Consider the following 24,680-nt stretch of genomic DNA (forward strand, 5'->3'; position numbering starts at 1 on the left):
TTTCCCCAGCATTCGCTTTGCAATACATTTTGAGTGCCTTTATTATAGATTGTAATTGTTTTAGTGTGTGTATATATATACATATATATATATATATATATATATATATATATATATATATATACATATATATATATATATATATATATATATATATATATATATACATATACATGTGTATATATATATATATATATATATATATATATATATATATATATATATATATAACATCTTAAAGGGTCATACGCATGTATGTTGCTGTTGCAGAAGGATATTTTTTGTTTATTAAAAATGTTTTGATTGTTAGAAATAAAAATCACTGCTAATAGTATGCACTCCATGTGTTATTTTGTTATATTGTGTGTTACAGTTTGCGTATACATTAACAGGGGAAATGAATAACTAAAATAAAGTGAGACATATACTAAAAGGCTGAATTTTTTGAAAGTGACATTTTTTTCTGCAGAAATATGATCAGAATGTATTAAAAGAACATTTCTCAACAAAGGATTCATCTTCAAACTGGTACAGCCCCAAAATAAATGAGATTAGTTATACCACTGTACAAAAAATGGAAACAGACACCAATTCACAAATGACAGGCTTGGTATTATTTGCCCTCCACCCTCTAACCTTTGTGCCAGTTTTTGGTCATATGAATGAAACTGTTGCCAGAAATTATGGGGAGGATAAAGTTGTTCTGAGCCCCCTTTTTTAAAAATATTTTTCTACTCATTAAAACATCACCATGAACTACATAATGTTAGTTAATAAAATATGCAGCGAAAGCTAGATAGAAAACAATACCTTAAATCCTGACAAGTGGACTGACCCTCATATGCCTCAGACTGCCTACAGTTCTCTTAATCCTTTACTTTGCAAAGATGAACTGAAAACCAAGCATGTGTTGGACATTATCCTTTACTTCTACTCAAAAAGAACAAATTGTGTTTACAGCTGTAATCAGTCTGCAGTCTTTGTTACTTTCAATACCTTGGAAACTGAATCTTGTGCTTCAATGCAGTTTCCATACATAAAACAAGAGACCAACATTTCCTTATGCATGTTTATGTTCATGGTTTCAGGATTTTGTGCATTTGTGTGACTAACTGGAGCTGACACAATATCTGCACAATAAACATGTGATTCCAAAACCCTGCAGGGTTTTCTGGTTTGGTGACTATCTATTTCAGTAGATGTTTACAGATCAGAAACTCAGATCCCAACTTTAATTTATGCTGTATTTATGTTATTTCAGGATGAGATCAGTTATTAGTTTAATAAATAAAACTTTGATTTTATCTATTTCAGTTGCATTTGACTCAAAATGATTGGTTTGTTTTTGTGAGACCCAAGAATCTTTTTTCTCCTTTTTTGTGTATTTCCATGGAATCGCTAAATGACATAAAATTATTGTACTTCAGTTTGCTTTGCAAGATCTTTCACAAAAACATAATTCAGCAACACATCAATACCTGATTTAAGAACTCTAAAATATATTGGGGCATTGTACATTTACGCTTTAAATTTCCAGTCTGGTATTTGAAAATAATCTCCTGTTCTCTCTTTCTTACATTTTTGTCTTCTGTATGCCCAAAAATATAAAAACTACTACACATACACATTTATGCATCTGGCTACCTGTTATCAGACAAAGATTGAAGCCATTAAGCAGGAAAATAAGGCCACTGCTGAATCAATCCTGAGAACTCAGTTCAAGATGAAGCTTCTTGTTTATTCTTAGAACAGGACCTACAGCAGCAAGAAAGAGGAGGGTGAAGAAGAAGGCAATCAGAATAATGAATTTAGAGAACGTACAACACACACAATGTGTATTTTAGTTTGCTTCTTTTTTTAAAGCTTTTCATAACTGTCTAACTTTGCTCCTTTGCAATCTCACCTCACACGGCTCCTGAAAGCCTGTGCATTCCTGGTGGAGGTGAAGTGCTGCAGTCTGTGGTATCAGTTTCATTTTAAAAAAAAAACCCCGAAACAAAACACCTAATATCCACTATAACTACAATAAGATCTGTTATAGGTTACATACCATGTTTATGAGATATGCTTTGTTTAATTCCTTCCAGATAAAAATCTAAAAAACATTGTCGGTGCTTCATGGCGAGCAAAAATCATATCCAAATAATTTTGTCCATATTTGTTAAAGTTGTTTGAATAACACATTAAATACATTTATAGATAGATAGATAGATAGATAGATAGATAGATAGATAGATAGATAGATAGATAGATAGATAGATAGATAGATAGATAGATAGATAGATAGATAGATAGATAGATAGATAGATAGATAGATACATTTCCTACCTGGTGAGAAATGTTTATGGACCAGCTAAGGTCGGCTGAGATATGGACACTGAGGAACTTAAAGCTTTCTACCCTTTCTACCTCCTCCCTATCAATGTAGAGGGAGGAGTGCTCAGATTGCTTTGTTCTCCTTAACTCGATTACTATCTCCTTGGTCTTGGCTGTGTTCAGATGTAGGTTGTTGTTGTCACACCATCACTTCAGATGCTCTCTGTAGACTGAATCTTTGTACTCGATCAGTCCTATGATGGTGGTGGTGGTCAGCAAATTTTATAATGGTGTTACTGGTATGAATTGAAGAACAGTCATGGGTAAAAAGTGAATATAACAGGGGACTGAGGACACACCCCTGTGGAACGCCTACATTCAGAATGAGGGTGGAGGCGGTGTGCTCTCCCATCCTGACGTTCTAGGGTCTATCCCTCAGGAAGTCCAAAATCCAGGTGCACAAAGAGCGGAGTCCTCAGTTCCTTAGTTTTTTTTAACCAGTTTGTGGGGTTGAACTGTAATGAAGGCAGAGCTGAAGTCCACAAACAGCATTCTCACATAAGTGTTACTGCTGTCCAGATGTGTGAGGCTAAACTTACTAAACCCTTTAAAATAGTAAAACTTATACTGAAGTAAAAATCTGAGAATAATGAAATAGTACAAAAATAATATACAATCTGGTGCTACTGAAGGCAGGAGAAACGAAAGACAAGGAAACAAAACCTGTATTGTACTTTCGATTTAGCTCAGTCTCCATCAGTGACTGCTCTTTCTTAAACCTATGTGTCCAGAAAGTCTTCTGCCTTTTTGTTTTCTGCAGCGTAAACTGTTGGCTAACGTTCATCATCACTCAGTTTGACACACCTTATTAAATGCACGCTCCGTCACTGAAACAACGGGATCGGCCAGTCTCTCATCATTTTTACACAGACACCTGTAACGTACACGAAACTGAGGGGAAACGAAACTTACAGCCAGGCTGACGATTTCAAAACTTCTCCGGTTCAGTCCGTCTTCTTCCGACACAGCAGCTTAAGCCACAGCGACTTTGTCACTTTAATTTTAGCTGCATTCATTTGTTCTTTCGGGGAGACAAGCAATCACCATCATGAGCACTCTGAACCAGCAGTATGAGGAGAAAGTCCGACCCTGCATCGACCTTATTGACTCTCTCCGCTCTCTCGGTGTAGAGAAGGACCTGGCGCTGCCTGCTATCGCCGTGATTGGAGACCAAAGCTCGGGGAAGAGCTCTGTGTTGGAGGCGCTGTCCGGGGTGGCACTGCCGAGAGGCAGCGGTGAGTAAGAAAGAAGCAAATAAGGAATAATTACAAAGGTTCAAATGAAGAAATAAAGGATACTAAGGGATTCTGAAGCAGCATTCACAGATTTTTTTTAACCATGCCAAAAGACACACCGAGCTGATACATCATACCAGGAGTTCTAGTGTAGACTGGGAATAATCAGGGAAATGAATAATCCTGGCTTTTAAAACGTTCACTCTGTTGTGTCTTCACTGTTTTGTCTTCACTTAAGTTTCCAGTATGCTTGAAACAAACTAGGTTTTGCAGTGTCATCATGCAATGTGTTAGAGGTGGAAATAAAGAGCCACACTACGGCAATGGCCTCATTTACATTTGGAAACATTTATATTTACTTCTCTTCCCCATTCATACTTTTACCAAATATTAAGATGTGTTATTGACAGAGTATCAAATAACTCTTGTGCTGTCTGACACAGACTACTGTTTTTCATCATTTCATCAGATTATCTTTCATTTTTTCCCTCTTTTCTTATTCACATTTCATCAATCTAGGCATTGTAACAAGATGCCCTCTTGAACTCAAGATGAAGAGAAAGAAAGAAGGAGAAGAATGGACTGGAAGGATAAGTTACCAGGGCCACGAGGAGGAAATAGAAGATCCTACAACTGTGGATAAAAAGATTGAACAAGGTACAATATACAAACACATAATTACTAAATCTGGTTGACTGAGCTACCCGATCTTTAAGGTTTCACTGATCAGTCCTACAATCATTAGTTATATCATGTTATGTTTGTTTGTTTGTTTGTACCTTCAGCTCAAAATGAAATGGCTGGGGTCGGAGTGGGGATCAGCGATGAGCTCATCAGTCTGGAGATCGCTTCCCCTGATGTCCCGGACCTGACCCTCATCGACCTGCCAGGCATTGCCAGGGTGGCTGTAAAAGGACAACCAGAGAACATCGGCGATCAGGTATCATAGTTGAGGGTCCCCCTGAAAAACTTCATAGAGACTTCTCGGTTTTCAATGCACCTTAGGCAAATAACAGGTAAATAAGGCAGGTGGGGTTTGCTCCATAGGTCTCTGGACTGTGACATTTTTGTAGTTTTGTCTGTGCACAATAACTACAATGCATATTAAGTCAAGCATTTCAGTGCAGACTTTCAGTTTTAATTCAAGGAGTAACAAAAGTATTGTTTAATAATTACAATCCCTCATTTTCAACAGTTCAAAAATAATTGGACAAACTAACATCATTTTAAATATGAGGATTATTTTTGATGCAAAGGTGAAAATCTTTTGCCGTGAACGGTTACCTGAATTCTAAAGGTTTGTGTGATTTCAGGTTTAGATGGGTGTTTTCACTTTAAGAATAGGAAGTAGAAAGAACTAAATGCATGGTGTGAATTTATACTTTCAGATAAAAAGACTGATCCAGAAGTTTATCACAAAACAAGAAACCATCAGCTTGGTGGTTGTTCCGTGTAATGTGGACATTGCAACCACAGAGGCTTTGAAAATGGCGCAGCAGGTGGATCCTGAAGGAGAGAGGACTTTGGGTAAAAGGACCCCAGTTATAATGCTTCATAAAGCGATAAAACTTCATTCCACAATCATACTGGCTTCTTTTTTGAACATATTTGCAAACTGCAACTCAGTCTTTTAGATGTGACAGGTGTAAGTTCACTTTAAAGTTGTCTTCTTTCTCTCTCTATCTCCCTCTCTCACTCAGGTATCTTGACTAAGCCTGACCTGGTGGACAAAGGCACAGAAGAGAACGTGCTTGAAATCGTCCATAATGAAGTCATCCACCTGAATAAGGGCTACATGATTGTCAGGTGCAGGGGTCAGAAGGAGATCACAGAGAAAGTGTCTCTTACTGAAGCCCTAGAAAAAGAGGAGATGTTCTTCAAAGATCATCCCTATTTCCAGTAAGTTTTTTTGTTTTGTTTTGTTCTTTTTTTGTTGTAGGTTTGTTTGGGTGGGAATCATCTAGTAAAGTACTGAGTACCTGTTTTATTCTTGCTCCAGCACTCTTTACAGTGAAGGTCACGCCACTGTTCCTAAACTGGCTGAAAAACTCACCCTTGAGCTGGTTAATCACATTGAGGTGATTTTTTTCTGATTTTGTGTTCTTATAACAAACGTCCTGTACAACTGAGTGATTAGCTGTAAGGTGTGTGACCCTGCCGTTTGATTTACAGAGATCTCTGCCAAGACTGGAAGAGCAGATAGAGGATAAACTGGCTCAGACTCAGACAGAGCTGGACAGATATGGTAACGGACCTCCTTCTGATATGGCTGAGAGACTCATCTTCCTCATCGATGTGAGCTTCCTTACCACCCATAACATTTATGTGAATACGTTCGTTTCCTTACATATCTGCTTAACAAACATCAAATACCTCTAACACGTGTGTGCTGCAGAAAGTGACCGCATTCACTCACGATGCCATCAACCTGACTTCAGGAGAGGAGCTCAACTGTGGAGAGAGCCTGAATGTTTTTTCTACTCTCAGGCGAGAGTTTGGGAAGTGGAATGCCCACCTGGACCGCTCAGGACAAAACTGTGAGTCTTTTTATTTTTACTGAGCTGGTGTATAGCAGTGAATTTTCACATCTCTGATGTATACCATTCATGTTGCAGTTAACAGGAAAATTGAAAAAGAGGTGGAGGTATATGAAGACAAGTACCGTGGAAGAGAACTACCAGGATTTATCAACTACAAGACCTTTGAGGTCATGGTGAAGGAGCAGATCAAACAGCTGGAAGAACCAGCTGTCAAGAAACTCAAGGACATAGCAGGTGATGTTACAGTGTAGGCAGTACATATTGGATAATTACTCACTTTTTGTCCTAGTTTTGTGATTTTCTGAGTAGATGCTACATTGAATAACCATCCAATGAGTTTTGATGCATTTGGCTAAATGTGAGCACACAGAATGCTTTTACATACCTCTGAATTTAGCCTGCTGCTTCAGACAGATATGAGATGGCCATTAAAGAGCAGCGTGTCAAATTCACAGTATATAGGTTCAGGCAAAAGTAGAGGCACTTCTGTGTTTTAACGGATTAGGTGGTGAACTTGAGATGCTGTCTTTGTCTTCCAAACTTTCTATATAGAATGACTTTTGTTTCATAGCTTAATAAAACTTTGTTCCATAGATCTAATGGCTTATTTCCACATGTTTTTACAAAATGTAGATGTTTGCCAGATTTGGAATAAGCGGTCATGTATGCCTTCAATCTGAAAAGTGATCTCCACAGTTATAAAAACGTTTATCTTCACTGTTCAATGTTTTCAGTGCTATCTTACACTTACACTTACTACATTTTGTTGGTTTTGGCAAAGCAACTGACTTTGATATCTTGCACTTTTGCTTGTTGGACCTCTTTTTCTTTTCAATCATCCTCCCTCTAAAACTGAGGTTTGGCTGAAACTGAAACTATTGAAGTAGCCTGGATTACACAATAGATTTACCCAGAAATATGCTGCACCCATGATGCGATCACTTCAAGTTCAGTGGTTTTATTGTTTATATCTGTTTTCTCTAGATGCTATTAAAAGGGTGTTCCTACAGCTGGCCCAGAGAAGCTTCACTGGATTTCCTAACCTAATAAAAACAGCCAAGGTAGCAGTCGTCTGAGTTTGCCTCTGTTTTACTGTTTAATCATTATCAGCACTATGTCAAAGTATCATTTTTGTCTTTTTAAGAAATGTTCAGACTGACTGAAAGTCTTTTTCCAGGCAAAGATCGAAGCCATTAAGCAGGATAAAGAGGCCACTGCTGAATCAATGCTAAGAACTCAGTTCAAGATGGAGCTGCTGGTTTACTCCCAGGACAGGACCTACAGCAACAGCTTGAGTGAAAGCAAGCAAGAAGATGAGGAGGAGGAGGAGGAACACAATCACAGAGGCAAGCTGCGGACACCTGTGTACACCAAGGATAACCATGCTACACTTCAGGAACTGATGCTACACCTTAAATCATATTACAAAGTAAGTTTGCTTTATGTTTAGCGGAAAAATATATGGACAAAATCAGTGAGTGTTTACACAGAGGCTATTTTTGAAATTATTCATAACTGTCTTTTCTACTTCCTCTTTCAGATTGCTGGGCAGCGTCTGGCTGATCAAATCCCACTGGTGATCCGCTACCACATGCTGCAAGAGGCTGCCATCCAGCTGCAGAGGGAGATGCTGCAGATGCTTCAAGACAAGGAAAAGTTGGAATTTTTGCTGAAGGAGGATTCTGACATTGGCACCAAGAGGGCTGCTCTGCAGAATCGCTTCACACGCCTCATGAAGGCCCGTGCATACCTGGTCGAGTTCTAGATGTGAATGCTCTGCAGTCAGTGGTACCAGGTGTTGGGAGACCTTTTATATGTACACATGTAGTGTAACATGTAGTCTTTTCATCCAAAACATATGAGGCACTCCATCCTAAATTATAAATGTCTTTTAGGGCTTAAGGGCTCTGTATAACTCACTGGTTTACTAGTGTGGGTAAATTATACTAAAGTGCTTCTTGTTCGTATTTGTTTAGATTATTTTGACATCACATCACATAAATTTGTTTAAATAAAGAGTTTTTTTCTAACTTGACCTTTCTGATTATATTTTAAGTGTCAGATACTTAATGACGCGCTCTAATTTCTGAGAACTCTATTCATTAAAAAAACCCCTCATCAAATCAAACTGAACTGCTCTGCTTCCGTTTGGCTGAGATGTTGAATTCATCAGTTTTAACTCTAAAACTGAGTAAATAACTGGGGTGGCTGTGACTCAGGAGGCAGAGCAGGTAAGTTGTTTAAAAGTTCTGATTGTTCAGTAGAAAAACAAGATATAAGAACCAGTCCATTACCTTTACACTTTGTAACTACTTAAATAACTTTAGCTCCCTCTTGTGGTTTCCCACAGTAAATTAAAAACAGCAAAACAAATAGTTATAATCCGAAAATTACTATAATATAATATTATAATATTATTATTATTTAAGTTGAAGTAAACAGTTCTGTTTTACATAAATATAGATCAACAATGTAAATATGAATCTAAAATTTGGTGAATAAATTAAACAAAGCAGCTGTGGACAAGTCAGCTTTATTCAAAATACATTTTAAAAAAGTATCAGAGACAACAAAATCAATTAAAATCAAGTTTTGTTTTAAATTCAGGATCTCCACATATTCACTCTCCGTTCTCTGCAGGGCTCTCCTGACTGTTGTCGTCATTGTCTGATTTCTCATCGTCTAGAAAACAGAAAATTGATCAGCGAGGTGAGGTGACACCAAATGTGCTAAGATGCACACTTTAACAGCTACTGAAACTAAAACGCACTCACTCTCAAGGGTCTGCTGAAGCTCCTGTATGGTACTGAGCAGCACATGGAACTGCTTCTTCCGCAACTCCAACTGAGTAGAACAAAAGCAAGATTTTAACAAGCAGAAAATTTTACTGCTGACTAAAAAAAATATTTAAAGTTAAAAGTAAAGTGTTTAAGAGATATTTTGGTTTTACCTTGGCATCCACATTCTCCTTAATGTGAGACAGCTGTTGGAGTTCTTTATCAAGCGCCTCAAGCTGCCTGCAAAGAACAAAGTAAAACTGAGCTCATAGCCAGATCACCACAAAAGCTGAAAGCACATACAGTTGTGGTCAAAAGTTTACATACACTTGTAAAGAACATAATATCATGGCTCTCTTGAGCTTCCCGTTAATTCTACAACTCTGATTTTTCTCTGATAGAGAAATTGGATCAGATACTTCTTTGTCACAAAAAACATTCATGAAGTTTGGTTCTTTGATGACTTTATTATGGGTTAACAGAAAAAAGTGATCACATCTGCTGGGTCAAAAATATACATACAGCAGTGCTAATATTTGGTTACATGTCCCTTAGCTATTTTCACTGCAATTAGAGGCTTTTGGTAGCTATCCACAAGCTTCTGGCAAGCTTCTGGTTGAATCTTTGACCACTCCTCTTGACAGAATTGGTGCAGTTCAGTTAAAATTAATGGCTTTCTGACATTGTTTCTTCAGCATTGTCCACATGTTTTCAAAGGGGTTTAAGTCAGGACTTTGGGAAGGCCATTCTAAAACCCTTATTCTAGTCTGATTTAGCCATTCCTTTACCACTTTTGATGCGTGTTTGGGGTCATTGTCCTGTTGGAACACTCAACTGCGCCCAAGACCCAACCTTTGGGCTGATGATTTTAGGTTATGTTGAAGAATTTCAAGGTAATCCTCCTCCTTCATTATCCCATTTACTCTCTGTAAAGCACCAGTTCCATTGGCAACAAAACAGCCCCACAGCATACTACTACCACCACCACCATGCTTGATGGTAGGCATGGTGTTCTTGGGGTTAAAGGCCTCACCTTTTCTCCTCCAAACATATTGCTGGGCATTGTGGCCAAAAAGCTCGATTTTTGTTTCGTCTGACCACAGAACTTTCCTCAAGAAGGTCTTTTGGAGAAAGGGCTTCCTTCTTGCACAGCAGCCTCTCAGTCCATGGAGATGCAAAACATGTTTGACTGTGGACAATAAAACCTGTGTTCCAGCAGCTTCTAATTCTTGGCAGATATGCTTTTTGGTGATTCTCGGTTGACTCTTCACCCTCCTGACCAATTTTCTCTCAGCAGCAGGTGATAGCTTGCGTTTTCTTCCTGATTGTGGCAGTGACAAAACAGTGCCATGCACTTTATACTTACAAACAATTGTTTACACTGTTGCTCTTGGGACCTGCAGCTGCTTTGAACTGGCCCCAAGTGACTTTCCTGACTTGTTCAAGTCAATAATTCTCTTTTTCAGATCCATGCTGAGCGCCTTTGACTTTCCCATTGTACCATTTGTGGGCGTTTGTATCCAATGAGCCCTATTTAACTGGCCTCAGAGAAGTCACCAGCTGTAGTCACTCATAATCACTCACAAGAAGTTAAGAGGCCATGCTATGAAGCTAATTTCACTGACAACATTCTAAGTCACCAAAATTGCTAATTCATGTTGCTGTATGTATATTTTTGACCCAGCAGACATGATCACTTTTTTCTGTTAACCCATAATATAGTCATAAGAGAAACAAACTTCATGAATGTTTTTTGTGACAAAGGAGTATCTGTTCCAATCACTCAGTAGGAGAAAAAAATCAGAGTTGTAGAATTAACGGGAAACTTAAGAGAGCCATGATATTATGTTCTTTACAAGTGTATGTAAACTTTTGACCACAACTGTAAATTGGACGCATTTAATTTAATGCAAAGATCTGACTAAACAGAAGGCAAGGACTGACTTACTTTAGTGTTTCATGTCGGTCTGGGTGCTGCTGAATAACCTTAGCTAGAGCATCATACTCTGGAAAAAGTAAGGAAAAAGTAAAGTTGGACAAGTTACATCTTATATACATAATGTACTGGTGAGAGAAACAGAGTTTTGTGAAGTAATAGAAGAATTTTTAAGGTAATTTTATATTGTAATGGGAGCCAATGAAGTTCCTTCATTACTGGGGTAAAGTGGTCAAATTTCCACGTACCAATAAGGACAGTAGCTGCTGCATTTTGAATCATCTAAAGACATCCTGATGATTGCAATAATCTGACAAACTTGACATGAACACATGGATCAAACACATGAGTCATTTTGAGATAAGAATTTTCTAACCTTTGATATATTTTTAAGTGATAGAAAGAAGTTCTGGTAACCTCACTCACTTGGGACCAACAAAAAGTGTTTTGGTTTAGGCTCTGTTCAGTTCTAAAAAGCTTTGAGACATCCAGCAGTTAATATCATCAATACAGCTCATTAGTTTTTGTGAACAGACGTTAGATCATCAGAGGAAAGTGATAAGTACAATCGTGTATCATCCGCATAACAATGGTAGGCTTTAATATGGTTCTTTAAGACAGCACCAAGTGGGAGCATGTAAAAGTTAAATAGTAATGGACCAAGTATAGACTCTTGAGGAACCTCTGATTGAATTTGTATTTGTGCAGATCTAAAACTGCTAACTGAAACATAAAACTTCTACCCTTTAGATATGATGAGAGCCAATCAAGAGCCTGACCTGTTAAACCAACTTTGTCCTGAAGCCTATGAATTAGAATGTCATGGTCAACAGTGTTGAAAGCAGCATTGAGATCAAGAAAAACTAAAACTTAAACTCTCAGGGAATCATTATTGATCCTCGAGTCATTGATGACTTTAGTAAGAGCTGTTTCTGTGCCATGACTGGTTCTCAACCTTGATTGGTACTTATAAAAACTATGATTTGAAAGGTATTAATTCAGTTGTTTGTAAACTTTTTTCCCCCCAAATACTTTGCTGAAGAATGAAAGATTACAATTAAGGTTAGAATTATTAATGATCAATGGAGCCAGGTTTTTTTTCCTCTCGAGTAGCAGCGTGATTACAGCACATTTAAGGGAAACAGTGAAATACACATTTAAATAGTTTGGTGGGGATAGGGTCAAGTAAATAGGTGTAAGGCTTTAACTGGTGTCAAGATCTTTAGAATTTACAGGTGAGAATTGACAACAGCTGGAGGTATATCTTGTAGAAAGAGTACATAACAAAACGTGGGTCTTTTGTCAATAGGACAGCTGACTGAATAGCTTTCTTACCTTGGCGATTCTTTCGTATCCTCTTTGCCCTCTGAATTTCTTTTTTGCATTCTGCTATCTTCTCATGTGCAGATGCAATGTTTTGTTCTGTAGTATGGGGACAAATTAACGAATTGGAAAAGCAGGTAATACAAAATGTGACTTGTAAACAGTTGCGAAAATAAATGGACAGTCTCACAAAACCCAGTCCTACCGATGTTGGAGTAGATTTTCTCATAATTCTCCATTTCCCGAAGATTCATGTCGTAAACCATCAACGTCTTCCCCATGGAAAATTCACACTGAGCCAGAATGCCCAGCATCCTCTGATACTGTGTGAATCTGAACAGAATTACAGCACTTTTTATGACTCAGACCAAATTCTTCTTGGCGATTTTAGAGAAATGCGTGGCAACCGAGTCCACTGATAGGGTATGTAGAGCTCGCTTACCCTTCCTCCGGGGTTCCGGGAGCGTTGCACCATTTCGTGAAACTCTTCAGGAGCAAATTGATTCGGCGGTCATCTCCGGCTCCATCACCGTCAATGAGAAGGCGTTTCCGTATAACTTCATCTGGAATACGGGCGAAATAACAGCCATTCAGGTACAGCAGGTAAAGAGAATACACCGGCTAACAAGGCTACTTGATGTTAGCTATATCCAAAATAACCCACGTCACTATGTACAACTGGTTCGTTTTTGAACGGGTATGGGTATGTGACTGGGTATAGTGGTATTTCTAAAGGTTTAGATAATTGTTACTACTCATAGGTGGTATGACTAGCTAATATAAATGAAGAGAACGGCTACTTACCATCTGTAACAGCCCCCATGTTTGTGTTGCGGCTTTGCAAAACTTTATTGAGCAGCAGGAAGTGGACAGGCTCCTGCTCTTCTTCTGTGGTTTTGTCCTGGGTTGGCAAGCTAGTTTGAAGAATTACCGCCACCAACCGGACTGGAGTAGGCACAAATAGATTGCCATTGGATATTTTATGAGACAAGTGAAACCTTTAGTTGGGAAAAAAAATTCAGAGCGTTTTCTTTTTGATAAAACTTTATATGATGAGTGTTTTTTACTTTGGGAAGAGCAGAACAACACGGAAGTATATTGTTAAAACCATGTTTTGGTGATGACATGATGACTGATGACATTTATAGAGTGTCTTAATTTGTGTCATGAACCATCGCAGTAAACTGATTTTTTTTCACACAGGCGTATAGCTTTGTTATACGTTTTGAAATAAATTTTGCAAAGTGATATAAGTGTGAGCTATTTTTCTTAATTAGCTTGCATATGATACTGTGCGAAACTCCTAAACCACCCCTCATTTCTTTATATTGTGCTAGAGAAATGGGAAATAGCTACAGTGGTTTATTGAAATGTGTGCAAACATCCATGGAAATATAGTATATAAGGCAAACACTGAGTTTTTAGAACTCCAATTCCAATTCCAATTTTACAATTACAGTTGACTTGTCTGTCAACTTGCCTTTATTCTTCAAGATAGCCTGAATTCTCTAAGGTAAGGTTTCCTCTGAATTTCTTGAAGCAGGAATAGTTCTCCAGGCTTTTTCAGAGCTCTTCTTTGGATGTTGGCTTCCTTTTGTTCTGTTCTCTGTCCAAATGATATCACACTGCGTCAATAATGTTGAGGTATGAACTCTGGGGAGGCCAGTCTATGACGTGATGGTGTTCCATTTTGTGTTTTTCTATCCAGGTATACTTTTACTGCACTGAAAGTGTGTTTGGGTTCAATGTCATACCGAAAAAAAAGTTGTTTGCCAATCAGAAGCTTTCCAGATGGTGGTGCATGGTGAATCAAAATTTGACGGTACTTTTATGTATTCATATTTCCCTCAGTTTTAATAAGATTCTTAACACCACAGGCTGAAATGTAGCCCCAAACTATAACATTCTCCAATGTTTTACTGATGGCTGCAGGCACTCGCTGTTTTACCTCTCTCCTGACCTCCACCTTACATAGTGATGATTTGAACCAAAAATGTCAAATTTGGGTTCATGACTCCATAATATCCGTGCCACTGCTTTTACAAACAGTTCTTGTGTAATTTGGCATATCGCAACCTTTTCTCCTTGATTCTTTTCCATAAGGATGACTTCTTGTCAGCCACCCTTCTACTGAGGCAATTTTCTGATGGGTCTTCAGTGAACAGTGGATTGATCAAGTGAAGGTCAGATGCTTCTCTCTAGTCTTGTGTCAGGTCTGTGCATTTTTCCTATTTCTGCAGGACATGTCTCTTGTCCAGTTTTCTCAACATTTCTCTACATTTTTAAGGACACTGCACGTTTTGACACCCTGCAACCATGTTCAAATTCCTAGGGACATTCGCTGATATGAAAACTGCAAATAGAATCATCAATCAAACCTTGTAATAAAAAACTCCTTTAAGAGTGTGCTGACTTTGCACCAAAACTAGGTTTTAAAACTTTTTTGCCCCCACAAGTAGTTACGCTTCCACCACCATTGCTTCTCTCATAGATTTTAGTTCAGGATTCTTTCATTCCCATATAATAGTTATCTCTGTTTTTTCCCGTAATTATTAGGTAATCGATTTAAATCATCTAAATCGAATAAAACATATGTTTGGTGAACATGTTATAGTATTTTTTATTTATTCATTTTTTAAAAATGCAGATGGTAATTATCGTGTTTTCCCCTATCATATATCTCCCAGGCTTCATGCAATTGTAAATACTGCATTTAACAGGGGAATAAAATAAAAATAATAAACAAATACATTTAAATAAATAAATAAAATCTCCTGGTGGAGAAGTTCGGCGGTGCCATGCAGTCATTGGTCAGTTTGCGCTTGCGTCGTGGCGCGGTGACGTTTTTCTCTGTCCCAGAATGCAGTCTGGTAAACAGACATGGAAGCACTAGGTGAAGACCTCCACAGAGGCTGAGCACTAAACTCGCTCTTTTCCACCGTCTTCTGTCTCCTTCACCCTGTGCATCCAGTTGATATATATCAGCCAGGTGTCAGACTTACGTCTACAGGATCCAGAGCCTTGGTAAGAGTGAAGTTGTTGTCGATATGTGACCGCGGCTAATGACTTCTGCTGGGCTGTCAGGCTGCTGTCAGCTTCCTCGCTGGCGCTAGTCATGGCTGGCTAACGTTAGCCAGCTAGCAGGCTAACGTTAGCCATCAGTGCTGTTTAGTAACGTTTGTACCAGTCACAGACCCACACTGGATTGAGCTTACTGTCATGACACAACGACTCATAGACATTTGGTCGGTTTTCAAATACCGTATTTCCTGTTGAAGGTTAATGTTGTCTTTTTTTATTTAAAAAAAAATAACTACGATAGTGTAATTAGTGTCGAGTAGAAGTGGCAGCAATTCTAGCCAATACGAATTCTGGTTCCTGTGTTCTCTCTTATCTATATGTCAGAGTTGCACCTGTCTGCCAAGGACAACAACGTTTTTTCTAAAGAAATGACATAATGTTATGGTCTTCCACTCATGGCCTTTAACATACTCATTTCGTAAAGTCAAAAACACAACCGAACTAAGGCTAAGCTACGGGTACTGGTATGTTTATATTCCGTAAGAATGTTATTAACATTGTTCTTAACCGGTATAGGCCTTTTCAGTGAATCTATATAAAGGTGGAAATCCAGCATAACCAGTTCCCCATTCCAATCATTGTGATAATTGGATCATATCTTTTCTGTCTGAATCTCATTTTATTTTTCATGTATTTATGTAGCTTTTGTTATTTAGCCACCCAGTTGAGAAAGATAAAAACAACAAAAAATAAATAAATTAAGCAGATAACACAACAGATGACATCGGCTGCTGCCATTGTAAACATAATCTCACATGCTGGTCAGAAGTCAGTGTTACTGATGTTCAGATGATATATTAGTGTATTCTAGGCAATTTTTCTGATATAATGATAAACACGTTATACGCCCATATTAATACTGTGATATTGTAAAGGCCAGCAGCTATAATGGTGGCACTAGCTCTTTGCCACTTTATCAGTGTTGGCATTTATGAAAAAGAGATGTGAGAATTGTCTGTTAGTATTGTTTGACAGCACATGCATACAGAATCTAATGTAATACTAATATTTTAGTTCTGCTGAAACTTTTCCCTTCTGCAATGTCACAAGTCAGAATTTTTGTTGCTGTCAAAAGGTTAAATAGCATGTTCCAAAGTCACCCATGTGCCACATTAAGCGTTTACATAACACTCTGTAATAGTTTCCCAGTCTAACTTATTGAAAGTTAACAGGAAAGTATTGACTTCTAGATGTCTATACATGTGTGTGTGTGTGTGTGTGTGTGTGTGTGTGTATATATATATACACACACACACACACACACACACACACACACACACACACACACATACATATATATGTGTGTGTGTATATATATATATATATATATATATATATATATATATATATATATATATATATATATATGTTATCTAAATGTGAGAATAGCGCAGATAGTACTGTGGTGAATTTACACTGAGTGACTGTGTCCTGTGTCCTCAACCCTCCAGTCAGGCAGCTTGTTCACCTAAACCACACTAACTATTAACAATCAATAATCTTCTGCTGTGAGCTAGATGTGAGAAGAGAAAACACTGGACAGTCTCCCGACCTGACTCTCTGAGCATTTTCCAGACTTGATGTGTGAAAATAGTTTTGGACTGCCACTTCTGCAGCAGTAAGATTCTTATTTTTCTTTCTGCTTTTGCTAAAAGTTGTTGTGTATATTAGCAATACACTTTTCTTTTTTTTTTAAAAAAAACCTGTAGCACCAGTAAATCCTGGAATTCAGGTCTCCCTGCAGTGAATTTATTTTGATTTCATGCTCATTATAACAAATTTTTGACATTAGATAATAGGGCTGGGCCATATCATACCGTTCACAGTAATACCGGTATAATGTTAAGCAACGATAAGAAAATGAAATATCGCGATAGAATATGGGTAAAACCCGCATGCGTGCAGTGCTTTTGTCTTCATACGTACATGGCAGAAAAAGCATGGCGGCGACGGAGAATGAGAAGGGCGAAAGCGGATTGTTGAATGAAACACATGAACCAGAATTGGTTTGTTAAATGGTAAATGGCCTGTATTTATATAGCGCTTTACTAGTCCCTAAGGACCCCAAAGCGCTTTACATATCCAGTCATTCACCCATTCACACACACATTCACACACTGGTGATGGCAAGCTACGTTGTAGCCACAGCCACCCTGGGGCGCACTGACAGAGGCGAGGCTGCCGGACACTGGCGCCACCGGGCCCTCTGACCACCACCAGTAGGCAACGGGTGAAGTGTCTTGCCCAAGGACACAACGACCGAGACTGTCCAAGCCGGGGATCGAACCGGCGATCTTCCGATTACAAGGCAAACTCCCAACTCTTGAGCCACGATCGCCCCAACTTCAGTGGGGCGATCTTCAGTGGTGTGGAACTGGTTTGGCTTTCGTCCGTCAGATACACACCAAAGCACAATTTTTGGTAGAGCATGCAAGCGGGCCGTTGTTATTACCGTGTTTTTCAGAAAATAAGTTGCTCTTAAAATCTTTTGATTTTCTGAAAAAATCGACAGTGCCCCTTATAATTCTTATGTATGAATTCTGGTTGTGCTTACTGACCTCGAACCGATTTTATGTGGTACATGGTGCTCAAAAATCTGTAAAAAAAATAAATAAATAAAATGTTTTAGTATGACTTTGCTAAGTTGCGAAGCTGCACTGCTTGATGGATTGTCGGAGCATTACGGTTACCGTAGTCGGGAACCTCGCGGAGTGATACGTACTGTGCTTCAACATAATATTACGGTATTGTTTGTGTATAACCTCTTTTTAAGTTTTGTGGATATTATACATGGTTATGCTCAGGATATGTCAGCCCATTTCCACTGGAAATGCCTTCTGGTTAAACTGTCAGCAAGGAATTTGCATTTTCACTGTTAAATTTTTATGTAGCTTTAATGCACATAAAAAAAACAGCTGCTTGTTTAAGTGAAAATACATTGATTTTTTTTTTTTGCACTAATAAAGTTGCAGAGTTGTGAAGTATTTTGTCTCGCGTCAGTTATATCGTCAGTTATATCGTCAGTTATATTGTTATCGCAAATTTTCAAATATATATCGTGATAAATATTTTTGGCCATATTGCCCTGCCCTATTAGATAACTTAAACTTAAGAAGTGTGGTTTAGTTCTGACGGTATTTAGGTTGTAAGTTTTAAAGGGTTGCATCAAAACAAGCAAAGCAACATTTGATTAACAAATGTAAAGTTGGTGGAATCCATATGGTACAGTACACCACTGAATAAACAGCAATATGCCTTAAATGTATGAAGACAACAAAAACAATAAAAATGTCTACATGTCTTTAAAATGGATTCCTGTAGATGTATGTGTTGCTTTATGTTGACTAAGTTGATCACTAAGGGGGCAGGAATGAAAGAGTTTTTTACACATAATTAAAAAAATTCTACCTACTAACTATAGAAAGGAAAAGGTGTGGTATAGTTACATCTTCCCTCAATGCATGTCTGTGTATGTCTCCAGATTTCCTATCCAGTGTGTGTGTGTGCCAGCCAGGAATCACCCAAACTGATGTGGATCATCTGATTGAGTTTAAAGATAAATTCCTTGTTTCTTGTTTTGCCAAGGTAAGATCTTGCTGCTGTTCATTTCAAAACTGTATTGACATGTGGTGGTTTTTTTATGTTTCCTCATAGCTGCAGAATAATCATACCTAGTCATGTAGTACTTCCATCACAACGGCCTAACACTGAATACAGTCTCTATTGTAAAGTATTCAGTATCAAGGAAGTGTTGCTTAATGAGACTACAGCATCACTGAGTTGCATCTGAGGATATGCTTTATACTACTTGTTGTATTGGGTTTTAAGATTAGGTTTTTCTTTTTACTATATGTGTATGAATTGTTTGAATTTTAAAAAAAAAGACCAACAGTGCAGACTTCTTTGTTGGACTACTTAATGTTACAGAGGTCTTCGTTTTTACAGCATCTGTTCTCTGTATGTTGCTTAAAAGATCCAACATCAGCTGGCTGATCCAGCGCCGCTAATCTGCTTTGTTCTGTTCTTTGAACTCACAATAGATTTTGATTAGAATCACTGGATTAAATCATCTGAGATGATTACACGCTCCTGCTGTGTTTGACCAAGTGGCAAATTTTGGGCTAGAAAATGAATCCAACATGGAAGTGCTAGATAAATAAATGGCCATTTGAGACTGGCCCCAAAAGCAAGTCAATCTTTACTGGCTGTTATGTTAAAATGTCCAAGTAAATGACGGCGAGACATCTTTATAGCCTGGTACAAATAAACAGTTTATGCCTCATAGACAGGTAAGTCTCTTTCATAATGCATGGTCACTTTGATTGGCAGGTGTGTGGTACAGCCTAATCTAGACGTTTGTGGTTCAGTTTTGATGAGTGAAATTCTAGTGTTTTATTAGTCTTTTACTTAGTAGTAATAAGCAGATATCTCTGTCTGTGCGTTCCATCTGTACAGCAGGGCTGTTCCTCGTAATACCAGTAAAAATCTTTACATGACAAAAAAAAAAGTGTCAAAACATCAGCAATATAGCAACACCATGCATTTGCATCCTCCAGTGTGCACAATAACAAAGAAACGCCAGGCCTATCTGAGAGTGAGAACTGTATATCAGTCTCTGATGGTGATTTTAGTCAAGGTAGTTACAATCTATATGTCAGGAAATGCAAACAGTGGATGAGGATTACTGATGTAGCTATGTTATGTTAGCTGGTACAAGGTCTCTTGGTGACAATATTGGTCAGGCTCTTGATGCTTTACAAGGTTAAGTTAATTGAGTTATTGTTAAATTGAGGTATTAAGCAGTTATTTTATGATTTAAATTTTCTTTTGGCTAGCTTTGGTTTACATTTGCACTAGATTGCTACTGTTGCTGGCACCTTGTTTCAACATATTAGCACTTCAATTGGGCAGTCTGTCATCAGTGACAGTAACTCATTAAAAAAAGGGTGGAAAGTACTCTTCGTTTCGTTTAAAAAAAAAAAATAAATAATGGTACTGCCTGCAAACGGCAGTAATTAAAAAGAAAAAAGTATTCAGTATTTTTTTATAATGATATAAATATTATCTCAGATTTCCTCGAAGTATTCTGAAATAATATTGAGTCCAGCTAGCATTAGCTGATAACTTATCACTTTACCCTTTCATTCACGTATGGGAGTTTCTGTCTCTAAAAACAATAATGACATCATGATTGCTTGTTCCATCTTTATATACAGTCTTACAGTCTGGACAGTATTGGTTCTGAAAATGAAGATAAACTCAACAAAAGCTTGATGCGACTTGAGGACCAGTGGGAATGTTCAATTTTTCACCTTACTAGAGCAAAATCTTCTGTGAGAGGGCAATCTGGAATTAACTAAGAGTATTTACTTAAAGGTGATTTCATAAAAACGGCAAGAACATGAGGAGGGGGTCACATAAACTGAAATTGTTTTTTTTTTTTTTTTTAATGTGCTTACAGAGCAAAGTAAAGCATAAGGTAATGTAGCCAAGTAGAGTAGAAATGTCTGCTGTGAATCACGGTGTAAAACTGAAAGGGACAGGATCTGAGTCCAAAAAAAAAAAAAAAATCCTAAAGAACATAAAACTGGGGAAGACCAGCTGGGCTGGACTAGGCTCCAGTTGAAGAGTTGGCTCTCTACCAAAATATCAATCACCATATACTGGAGTGTATAGAAAGGGGAATCTCTTCCTCCAAGCCACAGGAAAGATGCAGCAGTTGTGACCTCTTTCAGGTACAGTAAGCTTGACGTTCTTGTGTGTGTCAGAGGCATGTTGTCACTACCTTTGTGATGTTATTGCTTTTACTCATAATTGTTTCAGGGTAGTTTCAGGAAATGTCAGGACACTCGGCTACTAACATATGGTGCTAATAAGTTACATATGCAAATTATTTCCTCTCCAGTGAAGCAGTAGTTCTCTAAAATTAATGAGTGAGGGTACGTGAAAGGATGACGGTAATCACACAGTCCTCCTCCTCTTGAAATGCTCTTGTTATGATCAGTGCACCGATTGTTAACTGGTTCCTCCCACAAGAATGTCACAGCTATGCTGGGCAGAGTTCCTGAAACTACACTATTGCGATCATTTTGCTTTGACCTTACAGATGTGATGCTATGGCAATAAAGGCAACAGATGTTTTGAAGAAATGAGAAATCTGGGGGCATGTCAAATAACTATATCCAGTTAAAACATTAAACCAACTGGCATCAAGGTTGTTAAATTGACATTATTGTAGTTTCAGTCTTTAAAAATGCTCTTCATGATGTTTTTAATTTGCATTTAAATGCACGATGGTAAAATTGTACTTTCAAACAGATTTTTGAGATCACAATTTACTAATACTGTTTTTTTTCCTTCCTTTGTTTGCTCATTTTGTCTTTCCTTTTATTTATTACCATTTTGTGCTAAAAGCAAAGAGAAGTTTTAAATGTACTTGAACTATTTAAGGTCTTCATCACACCGTGTGATCACTAGGGATGGGTATCGTTTAGGTTTTATCCGATACCGGTGCCAAACCGGTACTTTTGAAACGGTGCCTGTGCTTAAATGGTGCTCGAACCGGTGCTTAAAGAATGGAGAAACCAAACGTTGTCCGAAAACCTCTCATGTTTAGCTGTTTTGTTTTTTGTAAAAAGATAACAATGTTAGCCTTTTCTGCAGCTATTGGGCATATATGGCATCACTCTTGGCTGGAAGCAGTGCTTAAACAATGGAAAAAAAACAAACTTTGTCCAAAAACCTCTCATGTTTAGCTGTTTTCCACTTTTTCTTTGGTCATTTTAGCCTTTTTGGCCAGGGTGAAGGGAGTATCTGCCATCAAACAAGAAGACAGCCGCATGTAACTACGACGGTGTTTGCTAGTTCACCTTACGTGCATTAATTTAATAACGTGGTTAGCCTACTCAACGTAAATTACACACGAACGACATTAAGCTACTCACCCAGAGAAGAACGGCTGCTGCTGCCATCATCATCCGTCATCATTTCTGCTACACTGGCAGGGCTAGGGGCCAGGACTCTCCTCTTCGAGTTCTTGGGGGATGTTGCTAACTACGGGTCCGATAACAGGCACCACACCCGCAGCAGATGTGCTCGTGTGAGTTCTTGCAGCAAGCTATCAAATACGGTGCATTTCTCGGCTTTTAAAAAAACACTATGCGTCGCCAGGTGTTTCATCAGATTCAAGGTGTTACCTCCTTTGCACAGTATCACCTTAAAGCACTTGTTGCAGGCTGCTGAGTTCGCATCTTTTGCTGTGAAGTACAGCCAGACTTTTGACCGCTTCGCCTTGGGCATTTTTAATCTGTAGCTCTGCTCTAAAAGAACGTACGTACCTGGACCCGCCTACTATCCTTGGAAAGGTAAAATGATTGGCTAGAATCCAAAGTGTATGACATCTCAGGAAAAAAAGCACCGAAATAAAGCACCGAAATGTGCGCTGCTTTTCGGTCTGGTTACTACTGTTTATGTACCCATCCCTAGTGATCACCTGATTTATTTGACGCAGCAGAAACCGATCAGCATTTGGTAGGTGATAGCAGTCAGGAAGACTGACACCAGTTGATACTGATGTTCATCTGATAATATCAGTGCATTCCTACACTAAACTCTGTACTTGAGAGGGCCAAGGCTTTTTGGAGTACTTGCCAAATTGGAGTAAGAATTTCAGGTAGAGGGGTAAAATGGGTACACAGAGTCCAACACTGCATGATTAATATTAAAGATTAAACACCACAACAGATGAGATGTGCCATTTATAAGTGATTTCAGTCAGTGTGTTACACCGTCTTTATAAGACATCTGTACTTTTCTAGGTTTTGTTTCTGGCAAGAATGTAAAAGGATCCCAGTTCTAGTTTTGTTTCTTTTTTCTCTCTCCTTATTCGGCTTTACTTAGGCGAGCACATGCTGTCTGGGTCGAATGAGAAATGTTTCATTTTGAAAGTGACAGTAAACTTGGTAGATCATAACAGACTTTGCAAATCTGAAATGCTTAGAAATTAAAAGGTTTGTGCATGTCATTCAAAAATCTCTGAAGTCTTGCATTAATACATCTTAGATACGTGTTTAATAGTAACATGACCCTGTCTTTATTTTAAATGGAATATAATGTAACTGACCGTAATCCTTTTATACAAAGTCAATATCTCTAAATGTATTTCTCTTTTATTCTTCAAAATATTGGGAAGCTAATGCATACATTCTAAACATAAAGTCATTATAATATAGTATTTCACTCATAAGTCACCAGTAGAAAGTCTATATATTCATATCAGCTTTATGGCTCATATATTTAAGATGTTAAAGCTCACATTTTCTTAGTATGGGAAGAAAACAAAGAATCAATCATAAATTATAAATATGTTATGGTCAGGCATCTTCTAATGTCACACCCACAATTACTAAAAAAGTATTTAGTATATCTTACAACTGTTTATATGGAGTCAAATCTCAAAAGCGATCCTTATTAACTAATAACTTGTGCATTAAATTGGTATTATTACTGTTGTTGTTCATTTATAACCAATCACAAATTTGCCTCAAAGCACTGTATTTGATAGTATCGTTATTCTTAAGTATAGTGTACAATTATTAAATGTAATTTAAATTTCTAAATGATAGCTAGCGAGTGAGCCACAGCCAAGGGAACCAGCAACCTTCAGCTGAATCGCCAGCCGGCCTATTTAGTCGACGTTAAACAGTATGTTGTGTAAGCTTTGTACTTGTAACGTCAAGTTACCACACAGGGCGATTTTTTTTTTCTGAGAGGCGGGTATGCTGAAAACAACACGCGTATGCCCGTGTCAATCAGTGTAAAAGTCCTCCTATCCCGAGCTCTACCAGCGCTGACTCTCGTGTTGTTACATTGTAGCGGAAAGAATGTCGGAAAGGGCCGAGGATGACGTCAGGGGGGAGCAGCGCCGAGCGGCCAGGCAGCAGCTGAAGCAGCAGCAGATCCAGCGGGGAGAAGGCTCCACAGCAATGGCGACTGTTGCGGAGCGGAGATCGTTGCCTAGTCCAGAAATAATGCTGGGACAGCCTTGGAGCGGCTGGGTCGACGCCGCCAAACTCCACGGCAACGACGGTGAGTTCCCCAGCGTGCCGTATGTTTGCGAGGAAGCGAGGTAGAGCGCGACAGTTGCCAGTCCTGTCTTTTTTTTTTTTTTTTTTTTTTTTTTTTTTTTTTCTGGCCGAGTGCATGCAGTTTTCGGTTGAATATGAAGAAACGCTACTGGTAGCAACAGCACGGGCAGGGAAGCAAGTGCAACTATTCATTTGTGTGTTTCGGATCGCCTCATTTTTTAGGTGCTGAATCGGAGGAAAGTTTTAAAGACTTCGGGAAAAATCGAGAAGCCATGCGTTTGTGCAGAGAAGGTGAGTGTTTTTTTTCTTCTAGGGCCAAAGGTGTA

The 24,680-nt window shown here is 38.3% G+C and overlaps 3 protein-coding genes across 3 annotated transcripts in view; 2 read left to right on the plus strand and 1 right to left on the minus strand.

The window, feature by feature from the left end:
• Nucleotides 1-3,348: 3,348 nt before the first annotated feature.
• LOC134628008 (interferon-induced GTP-binding protein Mx-like) lies at nucleotides 3,349-8,130 on the plus strand. The gene is made up of 12 exons (XM_063474575.1): nucleotides 3,349-3,611; nucleotides 4,131-4,268; nucleotides 4,397-4,551; nucleotides 5,000-5,138; nucleotides 5,312-5,510; nucleotides 5,611-5,689; nucleotides 5,784-5,906; nucleotides 6,007-6,148; nucleotides 6,227-6,385; nucleotides 7,136-7,212; nucleotides 7,329-7,580; nucleotides 7,692-8,130. Exons 1-12 carry the CDS (start codon nucleotides 3,425-3,427, stop codon nucleotides 7,914-7,916), a joined length of 1,875 nt encoding a protein of 624 aa, XP_063330645.1. The 5' UTR covers nucleotides 3,349-3,424; the 3' UTR covers nucleotides 7,917-8,130.
• A 538-nt stretch (nucleotides 8,131-8,668) lies between these two features.
• thoc7 (THO complex 7) lies at nucleotides 8,669-13,080 on the minus strand. The gene is made up of 8 exons (XM_063473162.1): nucleotides 12,992-13,080; nucleotides 12,630-12,750; nucleotides 12,393-12,520; nucleotides 12,200-12,286; nucleotides 10,877-10,934; nucleotides 9,102-9,168; nucleotides 8,926-8,995; nucleotides 8,669-8,833 (listed from the first exon to the last, which is right to left on the minus strand). The coding sequence occupies exons 1-8, from the start codon at nucleotides 13,008-13,010 to the stop codon at nucleotides 8,772-8,774; spliced, it is 612 nt and encodes a 203-aa protein (XP_063329232.1). The 5' UTR covers nucleotides 13,011-13,080; the 3' UTR covers nucleotides 8,669-8,771.
• A 1,985-nt stretch (nucleotides 13,081-15,065) lies between these two features.
• LOC134628009 (ataxin-7) overlaps nucleotides 15,066-24,680 on the plus strand; it is a 30,340-nt gene continuing 20,725 nt past the window's right edge. The window contains exons 1-4 of the mRNA XM_063474577.1: nucleotides 15,066-15,211; nucleotides 18,750-18,853; nucleotides 24,143-24,355; nucleotides 24,577-24,645. Of these exons, the coding sequence (XP_063330647.1) occupies nucleotides 24,151-24,355; nucleotides 24,577-24,645 (274 nt within the window). The 5' untranslated portion in view covers nucleotides 15,066-15,211; nucleotides 18,750-18,853; nucleotides 24,143-24,150. The remainder of the gene's footprint in view (nucleotides 15,212-18,749; nucleotides 18,854-24,142; nucleotides 24,356-24,576; nucleotides 24,646-24,680) is intronic.

Source organism: Pelmatolapia mariae, linkage group LG5 (genome assembly GCF_036321145.2).
Source record: "Pelmatolapia mariae isolate MD_Pm_ZW linkage group LG5, Pm_UMD_F_2, whole genome shotgun sequence".
Lineage (NCBI taxonomy): Eukaryota > Metazoa > Chordata > Actinopteri > Cichliformes > Cichlidae > Pelmatolapia > Pelmatolapia mariae.